Source organism: Hibiscus syriacus, unplaced genomic scaffold (assembly GCF_006381635.1).
Source record: "Hibiscus syriacus cultivar Baekdansim isolate YM2019G1 unplaced genomic scaffold, ASM638163v2 tig00006613_pilon, whole genome shotgun sequence".
Lineage (NCBI taxonomy): Eukaryota > Viridiplantae > Streptophyta > Magnoliopsida > Malvales > Malvaceae > Hibiscus > Hibiscus syriacus.
In genome coordinates, this window is record NW_024062103.1 from 301,940 (window position 1) to 322,402 (window position 20,463).

The 20,463-nt window shown below is 34.3% G+C and overlaps 3 protein-coding genes across 3 annotated transcripts; 2 read left to right on the forward strand and 1 right to left on the reverse strand.

Moving 5' to 3' along the window:
- The first annotated feature begins 1,291 nt into the window (after nt 1-1,291).
- Nucleotides 1,292-5,995, forward strand: LOC120200899 (T-complex protein 1 subunit zeta 1-like). Its single transcript, XM_039201628.1, has 14 exons — nt 1,292-1,605; nt 1,844-1,979; nt 2,353-2,504; nt 2,640-2,687; nt 2,767-2,859; nt 3,562-3,668; nt 3,940-4,054; nt 4,156-4,242; nt 4,523-4,727; nt 4,846-4,940; nt 5,157-5,225; nt 5,301-5,408; nt 5,512-5,630; nt 5,745-5,995. Exons 1-14 carry the CDS (start codon nt 1,408-1,410, stop codon nt 5,818-5,820), a joined length of 1,608 nt encoding a protein of 535 aa, XP_039057559.1. The 5' UTR covers nt 1,292-1,407; the 3' UTR covers nt 5,821-5,995.
- Nucleotides 5,996-12,522: 6,527 nt separating this feature from the next.
- Nucleotides 12,523-13,682, forward strand: LOC120200903 (mitogen-activated protein kinase kinase 9-like). The gene has a single exon (XM_039201633.1). It carries the CDS (start codon nt 12,589-12,591, stop codon nt 13,555-13,557), a length of 969 nt encoding a protein of 322 aa, XP_039057564.1. The 5' UTR covers nt 12,523-12,588; the 3' UTR covers nt 13,558-13,682.
- A 4,416-nt stretch (nt 13,683-18,098) lies between these two features.
- Nucleotides 18,099-19,790, reverse strand: LOC120200872 (homeobox protein knotted-1-like 2). Its single transcript, XM_039201608.1, has 4 exons — nt 19,576-19,790; nt 18,607-18,747; nt 18,259-18,399; nt 18,099-18,125 (listed from the first exon to the last, which is right to left on the reverse strand). Exons 1-4 carry the CDS (start codon nt 19,711-19,713, stop codon nt 18,099-18,101), a joined length of 447 nt encoding a protein of 148 aa, XP_039057539.1. The 5' UTR covers nt 19,714-19,790.
- Between the last annotated feature and the right edge of the window lie 673 nt (nt 19,791-20,463).

Genomic DNA, 20,463 nt, shown 5'->3' on the forward strand with positions numbered 1-20,463 from the left:
ATTCATTACAATTTAAATACGAATTGTTTAAAGTGGTTATGAGTATCTATCAATATAAGCGAATCAAATTAAAGTATAAAGCAGAAATTATTTATTAAGATAATTAAATAAATATCAATTATGTTTATTTTAAAATACGATAAACTCTAAGAAAAGAAAGAAAGAAAAAATAAATAATAAAAGAGAAAGGAAATAAAATTGTATGATTGATGATTAATACAAGACTAATATTATGAAAGTGATATAAAAAATTTAGCGCAAACGAAGTGAGAAAATATAGAAAAATGACTAAAGATTTTTTTTTTTATTGTAGTAATTTGACACACGAATAATTTGTAAAAATTAATTGAACAATTTATATTACCACTAGCACAAATTAATAAAAATATATTATTTAAAGTTTATGTGCAATCAATAATTGCATTAACTTACACACATGATAATATCATATTTGAGTTAATTGTACGTTATGTCTCCAAACTATGACCCTCATTTTAAATTAATCTTTAAACTTTTAATATTTTAATTTTATCCTCAAATTACGACTCTCATTCTAAATTACTCCTTAAGCATTTGAACATTCCAATTTCATCCCCAAACTACAAATTTCATTCTAAATTGGTCCCTAAACTTTCAAAACTTCCATGCTCATCCCTTAATTCATTCAAATATGTAATCCATTTCAATAATAGTTTAACCTAAAATTTATTTTTTAAAATATATAATAATATAACTTGACCTAATGATTTTATCAACAAGAGATGTGATTAGTATATACGTATAATTTAGGATAAAATTGAAATATTCAAAAAGTTTGAGACCAATTTAGAATGAAGATCACAATTTGGGGATGAAAATGAAATGTTAAAAATTTTGAGGACTAATTTATAATGATAATAATAGGTTAAGGATAAAATTGAAATATTTAAAAGTTCAAGGACTAATTTAAAATGAGAATCATAAATTAAGGACGTAATATAATTATTCAAGTAAAATTTTAAAGGTAAAATTTTAAAGTGCTTAAAATTCAAACTAAATTGATGTGTGAGTTGAAAATGGATCTATTTGTACAATACTAATACTTTGATTTGAAGTATAGGGATCAATTTAAAATATAAATGATAGTTAGGGACATTTAGTGGAATTAACCCAAGTTTATTTTATTTTTGGGCTTGCGTTTCTTTACATGTTTATTAGACCCAGGACTCAATTTGGGTCAGACCATATAATTTCTATTTTTATTTATTTATTTATTTTATTTATATATATTTACATTATATTATAGAAAAGTTCGAGAAAGCCCTAAAACCCTTCCGAGCTTTCAATTTCTTCATTAGCAGAAACACTCGCTCTCTCCGCCATTTTGATTCCACCTTTGTTATTTGAAAAAGAAAGGGCTAATCGAAGATGTCGCTTCGAGTGTTGAACCCTAATGCCGAAGTTCTCAACAAATCGGCGGCGCTGCACATGAACATCAACGCCGCTAAGGGGTTGCAAGACGTTCTCAAAACGAATCTGGGTCCCAAAGGCACCATCAAAATGCTTGTTGGTGGAGCTGGCGATATCAAGCTCACTAAAGATGGAAACACTCTATTGAAAGAAATGGTCCTTTCCTTTTTCCCTTTTTTCCCTGCAAAATTTATACCTGTCTCTCTCTCTTTTTGCCTTGTTATTTGTTTGATAGGAAGAGGTTTCCTTCTCTTAACCAGATTTTGAATGCTTCTTTTGCTATTAGTGGAAGATTGTTAAATAGTTAGGAAAGGTGTGGAATTTTCACGTTTGAGAACGGAAATGGTTGATTTCGTACGATTTACTTAGTTGTTTGATTGAGAAAATGTTTCAGCAAATTCAAAACCCGACTGCTATTATGATAGCAAGGACAGCTGTTGCACAAGATGACACTAGCGGCGATGGAACTACATCTACTGTGCTCTTCATTGGCGAGCTAATGAAGCAATCTGAGCGCTACATTGACGAAGGTTAGGACTCGTTTGATTGATTTGAATCCATGTTAAAGAACTGCTAAACTCTGCACTTTTGTATTAGATTTAAGGGTTTTTTTAGTTGGATGGCATTGGGATAACTGGAGCAATTGTTTCAGTCATGTTACTGGCTGCAAGCTTGTCTTTGTAAGGAAAATTTAAGAAGACTTTAGTAAGATTCTTTAGGTCAAGCTCATGATATTGCCCACTGAAAATGATCAAGGAAAGTTTTAATTTGAAAATCCAAATGGTTGTAATCAACAATTTTGACATAACATTTCTGCATGTACATACAAACACAAACATATTCATACATATATTTCCTTTTCTCTTTATCAATTATACGCTTAATGATAAAGCTTTGGTTTAGGGATGCATCCTCGTGTTCTTGTTGATGGCTTTGAAATTGCTAAAAGGGCTACCCTTCAGTTCCTTGAGAAGTTTAAGACTCCTGTGGTGATGGGTTCTGAACCAGATAAGGAGATCCTGAAAATGGTTGCCAGAACCACACTAAGGACTAAGGTATGTTCCAATTTTCTACACTCCCTCCTTTACTATACTATCTGTTTTCAATGACATCTGCTTTATTCCTTTACTATATTATCCGTTTTCGATGACATCTGCTTTATATGCTTGACTATTCGTATTCTCACACAGTTGTATGAAGGATTGGCTGATCAATTGACAGACATAGTTGTTAATGCTGTAAGTGAGAGAATCGTTTGTTTCTTCTACCTTTTCTTCTTATCACTTTGGTTAAATAAACTTTTATTTGATTCCACAGGTACTCGGCATCCGAAAACCAGATGAGCCTATTGATCTCTTTATGGTGGAAATAATGCACATGCGACATAAGTTTGATGTAGACACGCGGCTGGTATGTTTGTATTTTGTGCTTTTAATCATGCACTGTATTCATGCCACCTTTCTCAATACGTGTGCACTTGTTTAAACTATTCAAGATTGTAGTATTCAATGTTGTTTGTGGTTGTTGCTGTTACAGTATGATGCCAAGTTCATATTGCTTATTAATCATACATTTATTGACAATTTTGAAATTTTTTTATCGATGTTACTCCTTTGAATCATGAGGCTTCTTGTTTTCTAGAGAACCCCCCTCCCGCCGAGGGGTAAAGTAGTTCCCTAGATTCTAACCTGTCAATTAGCCCATAGTTGTCAGGCGCATTATTATTTTCCCTTAAAAATAGCTACAGTTAAAGTACTTTTGATCTTTAATTTCATGAAATAATGTTATCCTCAGTGAACATATGCAAATTTGGCCATATCAAATAGAACCTAGAAAGCTTCTCTTTTCCTTTTTTAATTGATCACAGATAATATTGATAAGAAATCATGAAATTTGTTGGTATTGTGCATTTATTAATATAGCTTTGATAGATTTAACTTCCCCCCAAATGTTACTCACTTTCCATTCTCTTAATTGAAGCAAATTTTGTTTGTCTAATGAAGCTTGAATACTTCTGTTTTGTTTCTACTTTGTTTTTTGTATGTGTGTGCACGTGTTGGTGTGCTTCTATATTATGCAGCTTCGTATGTTTACTTTTTCTGGTTACCCTAGGTGGAGGGACTAGTATTGGACCATGGTTCTAGGCATCCAGATATGAAGCGAAGAGCAGAAAATTGTTACATCTTGACATGTAATGTATCATTGGAGTATGAGAAGAGGTACTTACGTAAGCATGCCTTTTGCTCCATTTTTTATTTGTTTGCTATGTGAGGGGTGCAAGGGGAGGGGGAACTAGTTGGTTTGGAAAAATTAGTCTGATTATCCTTTTATGTGTCCGTGGTTAACACCGATATTAAATGTTCTTTCATGGAAATAGAGTCTTGTGCTAAGCTTCTCATTTGGCGACTGCCACTGCATTCCTTCCATTATCCTCAATGTGGATGTATGTTGTTGTGATAGATATCATGTAACTAATTTTTTAGCCCTCAGTGAAATAAATGCAGGCTTCTTCTACTCAAATGCTGAGCAGAGAGAGGCAATGGTTGCAGCTGAAAGGCGCTCAGTTGATGAAAGAGTCAAAAAAATTATTGAGCTAAAAAATAAGGTAGCTTTTGTTATGCCTCGTATACCCATTGTAATTGTGGCATTGGTGTAGCAGATATATATAAACACTTATGATATTCCTACTCCTCTTGGCCATCGTAGGTTTGTGCGGTCACTGAAAACAACTTCGTTGTTATCAATCAAAAGGGCATTGATCCCCCCTCTTTGCATCTTCTTCAACAAGAAGGGGTAAGCTATGGATTTTTTTTTCTTTCAATCCCTATTCCAACTTCATATATTTTCATAATGTCTCACTCTTCGGTAGTTGTGTATAGCTTTCTTACAAGTGTTGCAATTTATCAATTTTCTTTCAATATAGAAGAAGCATCAGACACAAGGCTGACATGATTATGATTTTTTTTCTTCCATTGAAGTGTTGTATACATAACTATTTTTATTTTTTAATGGTTTTTATTAAAGTTTGTCTCTCATGTGTTTTATTGCAATTTGCTGATTTATGGTTTTGTAGATCATTGCCCTCAGAAGAGCAAAGAGAAGAAATATGGAAAGGCTTGTTTTGGCTTGTGGAGGAGAAGCTATAAATTCTGTTGATGATTTAACCCCTGACTGTCTTGGCTGGGCAGGTCTTGTCTATGAGCACGTCCTTGGGGAAGATAAGTATACATTTGTGGAAAATGTAAGACATCCACATTCATGTACAATTTTGATAAAAGGTATGTAGAACTGTTTTCCATTTAATTTGTACTAATTTGATATCTATGCAGTTAGTGCTGCTTATAGAACAGTTAGATTGCAGTTTATATAATATTCATGCTATCATTAATAATATAGGGCCAAATGACCACACAATTGCCCAAATTAAGGATGCTGTTCGTGATGGGCTGAGAGCTGTTAAGAATACCATTGAAGATGAAGCAGTTGTTTTAGTAAGTTTTGCTTGTTTAGCATTTATTTGAAATGGAGCTCATAGTCTGTCTTTAAGTTAGCGTCAGTCTAAGAAAATGACAGGTGCAAGCAGCCCTTGAACCCTGTAATTTAACTATGAACTATAAAGGCAGAAGTTGAGACAGAATTATTTGGTTCGGGTTTTACACAGTGCAACTTTTTATGACATATGATATATGGATGTACTTGTGCTTCAGGGTGCGGGAGCTTTTGAAGTTGCAGCTAGACAATACCTAATTAATGAAGTAAAGAAAAGTGTTCAAGGGGTAAGTCTGTTATATTCCCATCTACAATTGGTGAAATGACGTGAAATATTTCTAATGTTCATAAATTTGGAACAGCGTGCCCAATTAGGTGTTGAAGCTTTTGCAGATGCCCTTCTTGTGGTGCCAAAGACACTTGCTGAAAATGCTGGACTCGATACTCAGGATGTCATAATTGGTCTTACGGTACGACTAATTTTGTCTGTTTTACTGTTACGTTTGACCTCATCTGGAAACTATGAGGAGAAGAAAATGTTGAGTTGAGCATTGTCTTTGACTGTCAATTCAGGGGGAGCATGACAGAGGCAATGTTGTGGGTCTAAACCATCAAACAGGAGAACCTATGGACCCCCAAATGGAGGGTATATTCGATAACTACTCTGTTAAACGCCAAATTATAAACTCTGGGTATGTAAAAGCTTTCTGCATGTATATTTCCATTTTGACCGATTTCCTGCATCAGATGTTCATTAGGTCAGCACGTTTAGTACATAAAACCATAAGAGGTTGCGTGTATTGCAGGCCTGTAATCGCTTCACAGTTGCTGTTGGTCGATGAAGTGATCCGCGCTGGCAGAAACATGCGGAAACCAACTTAGGCCTTGCCGTTTACACTGTTTTTGGGTTGATACATTATGGCCTTTGGTATCATGTTTGATGGGAGATTTTGTAGTGTATCCTATTCCTATTACTAAAGTGGGGTCATGTATTGTTCCTTCGTGATCTGTTTTGGAGGACATTTCCTTAAGTAAATGTTAATGGTTTGAATTGGAATTGGGAGGTGTCTATGATTTTGAAATCACTCTTAAAATCAAATCACAAAACTCGGAATGACTGAACCCACCTTCACCTCAAACCTCTACATTGGGAGTTGAACACGATGGCCATTATTAGGGGTGCACAAAAAATTCGAATATCCGATTTTGCGAAAAAAATATCTGAAACCGGATTTGGGAAAAACTGGTTTTTTTTAACCGGATCGGTTTTTTTTAAATCGGTTATTTTAACCGGTTTGGAGAAAAAAATCTAGACTGATTTTTTTACCAGATAAAAAATCGGTTTGAAAAAAATCGGTTAAAAAATCAGTTTTTATCCGGAAAAAAAAAATTGGTTTGGGTTTAAAAAATTAGCCGTTGGGGGGGATTTTGTGACCGTTTTTGATCGTTTTTTCTTTAAAAAATTACCATTTTATCACCCTAAACATGTATAAATAGGTTGGGGATGTATTTGGTTGATTACAAATTTCTCAAATCTTATTACACAACACTTAAACATCTCTCAAATTTTATTTTTGTAATTTTTTGTTCATCATGAGTAACACGGCTGAATCTTCCGTCGGGGGAAACCTTGAAGTCGTGAGAGTGATCGAACACACTCGAAACAAAGACATTTGGGATCACTACGATTTATGTGAGATGTCAAATGGCTCGAGGAGGGCGCGTTGTAAACTTTGTCTAAAGTTTCTTGCATCGGAAGGAAACACAACGTTGAAGAACCATTTGACAAAATCATGCAAGGCACTTCGCTCAAGATCGGATCCTAGTCAATCGAATCTTACACCACAAGGTTTCACGAAAAATTACGAGAAGCGTTTACAAAGTTCGTGATTACAAAAGCATTACCGTTCGACCACTTTGATGATGAAGATTTCACGACAACAATTCAACAACTAATGCAACCACGTTATACTCAAGTAAGTCGTACTACCCTTAGAAGAGATGCTATAAAAATGTGGCGTACGGCGAGGGAAAAAATGATTTTAGGATTCCAAGAACACCGTTATGGTGTGTCGCTTACATGTGACGTTTGGAGTTCCCCTCATAATACCGGAAATTCTTTTTTAGCCGTTACGTCACATTGGTTAGATCAAGATAATTGGCAAATGATGAAAAGAACAATCGCGTTTGAATTATTCGGTGAGCCGCCTACCGGTGCTAATTTATTTACACTTTTAAAAAGGGTAATTTGTCTTTATAAATTAGAAAATAAAGTTTTTTCTATATCTTTTGATAATGCATCGAATAATACAAACGCGGTTCCAAGATTGAAAATATTACTTTCACCGATTTTAGACGGTGCGTTTTTTCATACCCGTTGCGTTGCACACATAATTAATTTATCCGTGCAAGCCGGTTTAGAGGTTATTGAGCCGATTAGATTAGAATTTAAAACAATGATAAAATCGGTTCTTTGTAACAACAACAAAAGACTAAATGATTATAAACGATTTTGTAAGTCCGTTAATAAAAAAGCTTTGGGTCCTAATTTGGATTGTCCAACTCGTTGGAACTCAACTTGGATGATGATGCATACTGCCTTAAGGCAAAGGGAAACATTGCAAACATTTCACGATCGACTTTTCGAGAGGGGTCATGTCCCAAACATTTATCCGGATTCGAGTTGGGAAACTATAGCCAAAATAACCGATTTACTTGAGGTTTTTAAAAATGCAACAACTTTTTTATCCGGTGTTTATTACCCTACTAGCCCGTTGGTTCTTAATCAAATATTTTTGTTGGCTACCCGACTAAATGACTTTGAATTTGAAACCGAAGTTTTTCAAGAAAATTGCTTTGCAATGAAGGAAAAACTTTTAAAATATTTTAAAGAGATTCCCCCCATTTTTACTTGTGCCGCCGCTTTAAACCCACCGTTAAATGTTGGTGGGGTTGAAACACTAATTGAACAAATTGCGTTTGCTTTTAATCTAACCGATGATGAACCCAACTTTGTCCAAAACCAAATAAATTATTTTAACAAATGTTTTCGAGACATGTTTGCAATTTATTTAACTAAATACGGATCAAGTAGTGTAATACACGATCAAATGAGAATGAATGCGGAATCATCTAATAGACGTCCAAGTAACATAAATTTGAATCTTTTTAACACTCTTGTAAATTCCCAATCCAAACGATCACGTACTACCACCCCAAGTAGCGAGTTGGGAAATTACATGTCATGCGATTTTCTATCAAAAATGACATTTGAAGAGTTTGAAAGTTTAGATATTTTGACTTGGTGGAAAGAAAAGGAAGCACAATTTCCGATTCTAGCCGCCATGGCCCGTGATTTACTAACCGTCCAAGCTTCTACGGTAGCTTCGGAATCCGCTTTTTGTTAGTGGCAGGGTTATATCGCAACGGAGATCAAGACTAAGTCCCGAGTCGGTGGAAGTATGCATTTGTTTAAAGGATTATTTGGATGGAGCGGCTCATAAGCAACATATCACCACCCTAGAAGATGCAATTGATGCCGATTTGGAAGCAAACTTACACATTGAAGAAGTCGAACTTGGAATATCCCCTCCAAACGAAGAAGGTGAAGATGATGAAGAAGAGATGGCAATGTAGTTTATTTTATAACTTTATTTCAATTATCGTAAACTTTGTTTCAATTATCGAACTTGAAGTTTTTAAGTATTTGAATTTATCGAACTTGAAAGTTTTTAAGTATTTGAATTTATCAAACTTGGAAGTATTTAAGTATTTCAATTATGTTGAGTTAATTAAGTATTTCAATTAAGTATTTGAATTTATCGAACTTGAGGTTTGATGCTTTCTCTTTGATTCTCTCTTGATTCTAGTTGCTTGATGTTTCTTGTCTTTTATCAATGGCTTCTAAGCTTGCTTAAATACACCTTGAATCACTTCTGAACGTTAGTGATAATTAATGAAGATAATATAGCCGTTTAAGTGTGAAAACATTTAATAAAAATGTTTGGAGCGTGGGGGAATCGGTACCCTCTCATAGGGAATCGGTTTCCTCTCATAGGGAATCGGTTCCCTAAGTGTAAAATTCAAATATTTCGACCGTTGAATAGGGGGGAATCGGTACCCCCTATGGGGGAATCGGTTCCCTCCGAGCATTCTGGAAATCTCGGAGCCAAACCATTCAGTGAGGAATCGATACCCCCTTGGGGGGGAATCGGTTCCCTATGAGCAATCTGGAATATTAAAATCGGTTTTTTTATAATCGGTTTTTTAAAAAAACCGGTTTTTTTAAAACCAAAACCGATTACACCGGTTAGGATATCCGGCCCTCCAAACCGGTTAGAAACCGAACCGGTTATTTTATAAACCGGTTTTTTTTCTATGGGAAAAAACTTGATCGGATAAAAACCGATCCGGATCGGATTGAAATCCGACAAATGTGCACATCTAGCCATTATCACACATCTACATTTAATCTAATCCAAAAATCATAAGGACCAACTCTATAAGGGGCTGCTGCGAAGTTAAAAAAGTTTTAGCATTTTCGGTTACTCGGTCGTTAAATATTTGACGGCGTTGAAACAACGTTTTTTGAGAAACACGAAATTTTCATCAAAACGACGTCGTTATGCATATATACAACAACTCATTTATAACGTTGTTTAGTGAAAAAAATAACGACTGAGCGACCAAAAATCCTAATCGTGTTAAATTCAGTGAGGAATCTGGACAAATTTAAAGTACAGTGAGTGAAATATGAGAGAAAATGATAATTGGTGTAATTTATCCTATTATGAAATGATCATTTTGATATTATAATAATTATATTTTTTTTAACCACCAACCAGTTGGTCTAGTGGGATGAGGCACTAGGTCTCTTAAGTAAGGTAAGAGGTTCGAATCCTAGCGTTTGTGAATAGAGCAAACTGGGTTGGGAGGGTTGCCCTTGCCTTTAAAATACCCGATCTGGATTAGTCGGTCAATAGATCGGATACCAGTGATTAATTCAAAAAAATTATATTTTTTTTATAAATGTAACGATCAATTTTTTGATAAAATTTGATAATTATTTTATATAGTTTAATAAATTTAATAATTATTTTACAATTTCTAAAGATTTATTGAGCAAAAGGATCATTTGAGTATAATTTTGGTGACCTCTAGTGTACTTTACCATTCTTTGATTTATGAGAACATTGAATACCAAATGATTTAAAATAGGATAAAGTACACTAATTGTTATTTAACTATGCTTAAATGATTATTTTATTCAATAAATTTTTAAAAAAATATAAAATCATCATTAAATTTTATCAAAATATTATAATATAATCATTAAATTTTATCAAATTATTACAAAATGATCATTAAATTTTATCAAACTTCTATAATTGCTATACTATCATAGTGATAATTTGTTAATGGATTGATAAATTTAATAATTATTTTTATAACGTTTTATAGTTTAGTGAGTAAAACAATCATTTGAACATAGTTGAATGAGCTTGAGGTATTTTTCCCTTTAGAATATACCTTTGGTATGCTTAAACGAATCCCCGAAGGATCTTCACTGTTGAGCACTTTGATTAGATTATTAATTAAAAAGCTATTGCAAATCTGCAAATCTATGGCCTCATATTCCTACTAATCAACTAATGCCTTACGCTTGATATTATTTATAAATTTTGATTTTTTTTCTTCATTATATATAATTTGTTATTCTCATACTCCGTCAATAGTACACACGCCTGCACAATTAACTATTTTTTTTATACAAATTTGTTATCATTCTACACTTGTAAGTAATATATATTCTTTTAAGTTTTTGGATATATATAAAAATAAATTGTTCTGGCATCGGTACGATATTATTATTTATTTGTTGTATTTCTGGTTCTTAGGTTTTGCTTTGTTTCATCTTAATCTATTCGGATCGTACATCTAATTTTGATGGGTGAGTCTCCCAATTTATATTTACAATAACTCAAACTCGAAATCTAATTAAACATAATAAAATTGCTTACTACTTGAATCAATCTATTTGCTACGATATTATTTATTTTATAAATCATTAATAATTTGAAGTTAGAGAGTAGTTTTCAAGATTTATAACTATAAAAGCTGTATCCATTGACGTATTCTCGTGCAACCCATGTTTTTAATTATTATTTTAGGTTTGTTTGATAGATAACTTTGTTTATTATTATTTTCTTCTAACATATATTTAATTTTTAAAAGAAAATACACTTATTATACAAACTTTTCTTTTTATTTTCTCTTTCTATAAACCTAAACCTAAAACGATCAATTTCAGTGGTAAAAGAATTGTTGTTATTTCTTGAGGTATTAGATTCGAGCACTAAGAACGTCATAGGTGTAAACGTTTAATGTCAAACATTAAACGATTGAGAATTATCTTTGAATAGATATTACCTTATACTTACCCTAGATTAATAAAAAACCTAATCCAAAACTTAAATACACCCTAATCCACCGAAAACCCTAATAAACTCTCTCTCCTACATTAAATCGTTGCCGACAAAATCCATTTCGAATAAAAACTCTTATCAATCGAAAGTTAATATTTGATTCATTAGTTTTATTTGAGTTTTTTTTAACAAGTAATTGACTCATATGATAATAATTTAGGGAAGAATTTAAATTATTATAATTTTTTTAGATATAATTATTAATACTTGATTCATTTGTAGATTATTTTGAATATTGTAGTATAAATATTTTTATCTTAATATTATTTAAAAAAAATTAAATATTAGTTTATATTTTTACAACTATTTTAAGGGAAACATACACATTTAGTACATAAACTATCAGTTTTTGTCCGTTTTAGTATCTAAACTTTCAAGTTTTTTCAAATATATACCTAATGTGTAGTTTTTATTTCATTTTAGTGTGTAACCATTAAAAATTTAACGGACGAGCTTGTCGATCGCTGCGTTTACAGTCGTCGATCGTCGCATTCATTGGCCGATGAAGCCTAGACTTTTTCAACCTACACCTTTCAACCCCTTAAACGTAATTTTAACCTACATTTCATCAAAAAAATATCAATCTTCCCAAATTGATAATGAACTCTTCGACTACTTCATCCTATGATCTCCATCATCAATCGTTTGATGGGCTTAAAACTTGATTCTGTTGGTCGACTCGTCATTCTCTCATGATCCACCATTCAGACTGATCGTTCGTCTACTGGAACTATGGCCCGTCAGTCAGTCTGTTAAGCTTTTAACATCATGATACTAAAATGAAATAAAAACGAACATTAAATATGATTTTGAAAAAATTAAAAGTTTAAATACTTAAATGAATCAAAGGTGATAGCTTAGGTACTAAATACTAGTTGACCCATATTTTAAACATTTAAGCATCATGTAAATATAAAAATTTAAATCCTTCTGCTCCCACGAATATATTAAATTATATAATTTCAAATAAGTTATATAATCGCCAAACAATCCATCAAATTTTAAAATATTGGAGCCCACCTCACCTCTCCATCCTCTCACCTTCCTCTCTAAGCCGACTCTTTCACTTTACTTTCTTACTTATATATATATATATATATCCAAAGCTTCCTTTTCCTTCAAAATCATTTATTTTTCTCCCCAAGTACCTACTTTTTTCCTTCACATGGCAGTAGTTCGTGAGCGACGCCAGATTAACCTCCGCCTCCCGCTGCCTGACGTTTCCGATTGTGGCCCCCGCTTCCCTCTCCCTCTCCCTCTTCCTCCATCTGCCGCCTCAAACGTCACAGCCGCTTCCTCGGTTTCTATCCCTGCAGTGGAGCTCAAGAGACTCGGTGTACTCGGCCATGGAAACGGCGGCACTGTCTACAAAGTCCAACACAAACGGACTTCCAAGATTTATGCACTGAAAGTTGTTTACGGTGACGGCGACCTGACGGCACGTCGACAGGTTTTCAGAGAGAGGGATATTCTGCGGAAGACGGATTCGCCTCACATAGTTCGCTGCTACGAAACGTACGAGAAGCCTTCCGGAGATGTTGCGATTTTGATGGAGTACATGGACGCGGGAACTTTGGATACTGTTCTTCGTAACGAGGGTACTCTCTCGGAGCCTCAACTTGCTCATATAACAAGGCAGATTCTGAAAGGGTTGAGTTATTTACATAGCCATAAGATAATTCACCGAGATCTCAAGCCTTCGAATCTGTTGGTGAACAAGAGGATGGAAGTCAAGATCGCCGATTTCGGAGTCAGCAAGATCATGTCCCGGACTTTGGAATCGTGCAACTCCTACGTCGGAACATGCGCTTACATGAGTCCGGAGCGGTTCGACCCAGACGCTAACGGAGGTAACTACGATGGGTTCCTTGGCGATATCTGGAGTTTGGGGCTTACTTTGATGGAACTTTACGTGGGTCACTTCCCGTTCCTGCCGGCGGGTCAAAGACCCGACTGGGCTACGTTGATGTGCGCGATATGCTTCGGCGAACCACCTACTCTGCCGCCGGGTGCTTCCGATGAGTTCCGAAACTTCATGGAGTGTTGCTTGCAGAAGGAGTCTAGTAAGAGGTGGACAGCTTCCCAGCTCTCGGAGCATCCGTTCTTAATCAAGTATCCGACCGCCGACAGTTGAACAGACCCGACGGCAAACGGATTGTAAATCCTAATACCCGGTTAAACTTTTTAAGGGATATGGGATTAGGTGGTTGAGCTTTTTTGTATAGACAATAACTAAATCTGGAATCGGATTTTTCTTTATCCTTTTTTTTTTGTACATTCTTTCCGTTTAGATTAATTACATTGAAAATTATCAATAATCAAAGGTAGATAATTTCCCTAACTTACTTTTTTGCACGTTTGCTTTTTTAACTTTTGAGTATATTTTCGTAAACGAATGACATGTTGATTGTATGTGTTATGACACGTAAATCTGGGTAAATATACACAAATTTCTTATCAAGTACTTGGGTTGAATTTGCTAAAGTAATAAATTATTCTATGTCTAGGATAATTTAAGTACGTTAAGCCTAAGTTGTCCGACAAAATTTACTAGAAGTATTCATAGGTTATCTCTAATAAAGAACTGATAAAACTATTGTCACAGCAATACCTCTCAGCGTAAACTGTGGTCTTAGAGTGTTATCCATTTTCGTCGCTTGAAACTCTCTTTATCTCTAAAGCAGATTATAACCTCACTATCCCGAATTAGTTCACTTGTTCACGTAGATCTAACCTAACTCTCTCGATATTAGGTATCTACTCTTAGAAAAATGACCATCTCTCAATAGCTCTTACAAAGACTAAGAATTTTATGTTATGACATCAGACAATCTCTCAAAAGCTCTTACAATGTTACGCCATAAAGTTAAAATATTGAACAAAACAACATAAAACATAAACATACTTAATCATCCATTAAACACAATATAAAAGCATCATCCCAACAAATCCAACACCAAATAGATCAGTTCATGGTGTGGCTAAAATCATCCCAAATCGTCATTAAGTACAAACTCATTAAAAAAATATAAGAAATGAAAAACAAAGAGAAGAAAAACTCCCAACAAAGGGTTGCTACCGTGACTTTCAGACCACCACCATGGACCGCTTCAGTCGAATAGCCTCTCTTGAGGGCCTAAAAGCTACTCTAGCGAAGCCGGCTATAGAGGACACCAAGAAAGGAAGAGAGGAGAACAATGGATAAGAAGTTGGTGTGGTTGCCTTTCCAAAGCTTTTAGGGTAGGTAAAAGTGTCTCCTTGGAATCGTGGGCATCGTTTTCTATTTATAGTGAAGAGTTTCTAGGATTTTGTGCCCTTTAAATTCCCTCAAATGCCCTTAAATTCATGCCCAAAATGTGATATAATGGTAGTTGACAGTGATCCCAAATTATCAACAGGGGCAGTGGGTTCACGTGAGGTGCATTGGACAGTTGGTCGCACGACGTCAGCTACTTTATCTTGTACTACGTCCAGACTTGAAAAAAAAACTTGCCCCAACGAAAAATTCCTCACGATCATCATCATCAGTTCATTTGGCCCTCGCTTTAAAATTGTCATGGCAAATAATTCTCTCCTCGATCATTTTCCATCACCTGCACAATCACAACCAACACACAACCCTTTTATCAGCAACACCAATTTTATCAAGAAAAACTAGCTGCGACAAAACTTTCCACCATATGCAATGAAATGCCCTAAATACAACTACATGCAACTAAGATGCTTATGACAATAGCTTTTAGACAATCAATAACTTAAGTAAAAAAAACTCAAAATATAGTCATTTTATGAAGTTATCACATGTTACTGCACGAACCCAGTAGTCTCTGTGGTAAAAAAATTGTTATTATTCATTGAGGATTTGAGTTCGAACATCATAAATGTTAAGAATGTGAGCGTTCAATGTCGAGAGGTTGAGAGTTATATTTAAACAAGATACTACCTTCTACTTACTACACATTTATATAAAAATAATAATGACATGTTACTATTGTAATATTAGAAAGTGTCACACTAAAAACCTTTTAAAAGTAATAAAATATTATATTATTTTACGAAAAATTGAGTTTTTATAACTTTTAGGGTTTCTTATTTTAGAAGTAAAATTTCAAACAAAATAACTTTTTAAAATTCACAAATATATTTTTTTTATAAAATATATCCTATTTTTTTAGATATTTATATTTTAAAAGTTTTTGTAAACTTTTTGTATTATTAGATTTTATCATATAATACTTAGTTTATGAGGTGAAAGTTAATAATATATATATATATATATATATATATATTATTTTGTTAGATGTAAATTTAATTACATTATATAAACCAATTTTAGATTATATACATGCAAAAAAAATACAAAAAGAAAAAAATTCAGGACAATTATAACCCACTAACTTGTAAGTTGTAATGTATCTTTCACTCCCTCTTTCTCTCCTACTGCACGTACTCTTATTTGTCACCCTCGAGATAACACTTGTAGGGTTTTGATGGTTAGATTTTTATTCTTCAAAAATCCACGTAACTGATCAAACAGGAATATATTAGTGGGACCAAAACAATAATTTGACCTATTTTTCTCTACAAGAAAATAACCCACAATTTCCATTTTGAATTGATCATAAATCCTTTGACAATATTATGAATTGCAATTCAATTATTAAATCAAAAGAATAGGGTTAAAAGACGTCCCTCGTTGTATGACTACCTATAATTTTTTTTTTGAAAATATATTATGAACACTCCTTTCCTCCTGATACTACGGACCGTTGTCACGTTTTTGGAGAAATATCATACTGGCAGGGTTTTTTTTTAAAGAGACACTCTACTTTAAAAAGAAAGTAAATTACATCAATCATCACTGAAATTTACTCTCTCTCTCACACATTCACTCACTCTACTTTATATTCATTCAATTTCCTCATTGAATTTAACACAATTTGTATTTTTGGTCCCTCAGTCGTTTTATCACTAAACGGTGTTATAAATGAGTTGTTACATAGATGCAAAACGACGTCATTTTGGTAAAAAATTTGTTTTTATAAAACTGCGTCGTTTTAACACAGTTAAATATTTAACGGCTGAGTGACCATAAATGATAATTGTATTAAATTCAATGAGGAAAATGAACGGATTTAAAATATAGTGAGTGAAATAGGAAAGAATAAAGTTTAGTGATGATTGGTGTAATTTACCCTAAAAAGAAAGAAAGAATAGGACTTAAATTTGAAATATTCAAAGGGTGAAAGGACCAAGAGCATAATTAGACCAAAGAGCTATTCTAGATATCTCCAACGTGAAGTTATTATGGTGGAAGGTGTTAGGCATTGAGTAGAGCTGAGTAGAGCGCCCGTCATAATGCATGACCCGTTGGCTGCTGAAAAGTAAAAACAAAAACACAAGGATGGTGGGAGGGAGATTCCTTTTCCAAGAAAGGATAAATAGAAATATCATCAATGATAATGAAACGGAAAAGGGGACCATTTTGTAACCCAAAAATAGGGGGACCATTTGAATTTAAGTTTAAGAAAAATAAATAAATAGTTGACAATGAAAATGATAATCATCGGTTCTTGAGAGTTTCCATTTGCAAAAAGATACAAGGGGAAATATGAGTAATGGCACGTATATATATTCTAGTTGAGTGATCGGTATTCGATTTGTAGGTCGATTGATCTGGAACCAATGTATTACAAATTTATTATATGAGTAATCTTTTCGATTTATTTTATTTCATTTACAATGATATGGCTCACATATACAACTCATTTCGCTGGACCACTTGGTAATCGACAGTTATGGTACATATATTTTGGTAATATATAATACATAAATCAAAAGGAAAATATTTAGTAAATTCAAAATATATTAATTATCAGAGATTAAATCTGTAATTTACATATAATACAAGGACTAAGCGTGGAATTTAGCACATGAAATATGGATAGTCCTTGAAAGTTTCGATATTGAGAAAAGGATAAAGGGAAAGGATGAGTCATAGCACATATATTTTGATAATTAATAAGAGTGAGGGTAAGTGGATGAAAAGGTGGAAGGATGCATGAACCAGAGCAAGCCAAGCCAAGCTAATCTAAGCCGTCTGTCTAGTAGTAGAGTACCAGCTGCAACAACTGCCCAATCAAATTTTGGTTGCAAGCAAACCATACACATCATTCATTTGTTCATCAATGACGTCTCAACTTCCTGTCACGTGTCAATTGCTAAACTATTTTTAAGGATGTTGTCGTTTCCAATCCACTTGGTTCGTTAAATCTAAAGAACAAGACTATTTGTTGTGTCCCGTAGGTAGCCAGTTGAATAGTCTATTTGACATTGAATACTTTATTTTTTATATTTCTTGTGCTCGAGTTTAGTATCTTTACAAATAACGATAATTTTTTTATCATTAAGATACTCAATTTGTATATATATTTTAAGTATTAAATATCTTTGAATGCAACATAACATATCATACATCCAGAGAAGAGATAACTGAGGTACCACAATTTTACATCATATATTATAAACTTGGGTTACAAACTCTTCGATATTGATGCTAGAGAGATTTTGGAAGCATGGGGGATTGATTGGTAATGCCAATCAACCACGTTGTTCACAAGTTTTTCTGCATCTAATGATCCACAGCATTCGATGACTCTCGTTTCTGTTGATCCCTCACTTTGAACTATTGGTTTCAGCTTCCTGCAGCACAAGTTTCGAATAAAGCTCAAACGAATTCGGAATAGATATGGATTAAACCCTCACACGATGAGATTTGAAGCCAAAACCTTAGAATATTTCGACACAACACAAGAAAAGGATGAAAATAAATTACCAGAAAGACATCAGGGGAGAAGGGATTAGCTTCGGTGAGGTCCCTGAGTTGAGAATGCATGCCATTGATGAAAGCTATCGTTTCCAGCTGAGGTTCTTCCATGGCTTCCTTTAGCTTGGCCAATGCCCAGCAATATCCTTCCTGCATGCATGCCAACGTGCACGTTTAACAATATCCAAATTTACTGCTTCCTCTACCTTTGATTCCATAGTTTAACATTTATAGAAACCTCAAAAAAGAAAAGAAAAAAAATCCAACTTTTACGTATTATGAACTAATACACAAAGAATATATGACAAATGGATGAGTATATATGAGAGGAATTTTGAAATAAAAGAAAGAATGTACCATGAATAGGTCTAAGTCTGATTGGTTTAGGTGCATGCTGCTTGAACACGGATTCTTCTTGATATTATTGCTACTATTATAAAGCTCAGTCTGCCTTTGATTTCCCTTGCTGCTTGTGCCACTGTTGTCAATGCCACCAACCTAATCAAAGTGAAAGATATATAAATAAAAAATTCTCAACTTGCTACCTGCTATATGAAAAAGGAGTCTTAACGCCTGTGCCACTGTATATTAAAGCATAGCCTACGAGAATGATGGTTTACACGGCGGTTCAACGAGCAGTACTGTTCGAAGAAGGTAAGGAGAACGAATCCGCCTAAAGAAGACTCTCTCACGAGCTACTGATCTTTAGTATTTATAGTGGAAGGTCACGCAGAGGGAGGAGTGTCCATGAAACCCACACGTGTCCCTTAATCCATGTTTCATCATGGTTAATTCTTACTCCCTTAAAACCCTTTAAAATTTTCCCTCCATTAAACACAGTTTTATGAAACAATGAAGCCGAACACGAGAAGCATGCACTGGCCTATATAATAAGCAATTGGCTAAGAGCTTGAGGCTCAATGGTATACTTTCTAGCAGATATAAAATGTTATGCTGGTGAAATGGGTTGGTGTAGCAAATATAAATTTGGCTCTAAGCTTAACCAGAAATGACTAGCTGGATAGGTCAATACAACAGAACATAAACCATATGCACATAGCTACCATGCTATAATTATACTTGAGCAATGTTGGAGAAAAGTTTGAAACCCCGAATCCTAATCTTATCATATAGTTAACAATGAGTACTTTGAGAAGATCATTATCACGGGATGTGGCGAAATGTTAACAATGCTAGATAACCCTTGAAGCAATTCAGATAAGTTAACCCTAAATCCATTTAGAATCTTTTGAACTCTGGATACTACTGAACACCATAAGTCTCCTGCTGAAAAAATATACATGAAGGAAGAGGGAGAGAAAGAACCTTTAAGCAGTTGAGGTGATTCTGAACGAGCCTCCCATACAAAGGATGACTAGAAATTCTGGTCTTGAGAAGCTCAACGTCATCACTATCTCCAGCTTCTTCCTCCTGGTGATGATCTTCACTCTTGTTGGCCTCCATCTCCAGTTCCTACCTACAAACAACTCCTTAGTTTTGCCATATTTGTAAAGCAAAGATGTTTTATTAAAAGCTAAAAGAACCCCCCTCAGATAGCACTGTCGGTACTATCTGGTAACAAAATTGATCACAAGGCAGTCTCATTTTTGGAATGACCCATGCATGCATATTCTGAAAGTGGTGTCATCATCAGTCAGATAAACGGAAAACGCACTCATTGAAAGTGCTTATCTCTCCCTTTCTCTGCAACGAAAGGAACATCTCAAAGGGTACGTTTCTCGAGTAAAGGAAAGCTTAGCTCGTACTACTCTTTTTTTATTCTTTCTTTTGTAGAATTTTCCCAATCTTTATTTGACGTTTGCACTACTCATTCTCCTCCCACACTTTCTGTAGCAGAAAATTCCAAATTCTTTACTGTTTATCAGTGTACTCTTCCATCACCCAGGACTTGTTCCTTCACTGTTCATTGCCTTCCCTCACTTTTTTAACAGCTGAATTTACGAGATAATATTGTGAGAAAAAAAAATTTACGAGATAACGCGTTTGAACAATTAATTGTTGAGATAGGGTGTTTGTTACAGTTCGAATGAAAGTCGTCGGGTGGTTTGGGCGACCAATGAAGGTCGTCGGGTGGTCTGGGCGACCAACAATGAAGGTCGTCGGGTGTTCTGGGCGACCAATGAAGGTCGACAGGTGATCCATGGAAGAAACAATCAAACAATAATTGTTTGGGTTAATTGCAAATTTGATCCT

Bases quoted from the DNA above. Each gene is read 5' to 3' on its own strand.
- LOC120200903 (XM_039201633.1), top strand. From the start codon at position 12,589: ATGGCAGTAGTTCGTGAGCGACGCCAGATTAACCTCCGCCTCCCGCTG.
- LOC120200872 (XM_039201608.1), bottom strand. From the start codon at position 19,713: ATGGAGGCCAACAAGAGTGAAGATCATCACCAGGAGGAAGAAGCTGGA. The intron at 18,400-18,606 runs GTACATTCTTTC...GCATGCATGCAG, and splicing joins CAGACTTAGACCTATTCATG to GAAGGATATTGCTGGGCATT. The intron at 18,126-18,258 runs GTAATTTATTTT...CTTGTGCTGCAG, and splicing joins TCTCCCCTGATGTCTTTCTG to GAAGCTGAAACCAATAGTTC.
- LOC120200899 (XM_039201628.1), top strand. From the start codon at position 1,408: ATGTCGCTTCGAGTGTTGAACCCTAATGCCGAAGTTCTCAACAAATCG. The intron at 4,243-4,522 runs GTAAGCTATGGA...ATGGTTTTGTAG, and splicing joins ATCTTCTTCAACAAGAAGGG to ATCATTGCCCTCAGAAGAGC. The intron at 4,728-4,845 runs GTATGTAGAACT...TTAATAATATAG, and splicing joins ATGTACAATTTTGATAAAAG to GGCCAAATGACCACACAATT.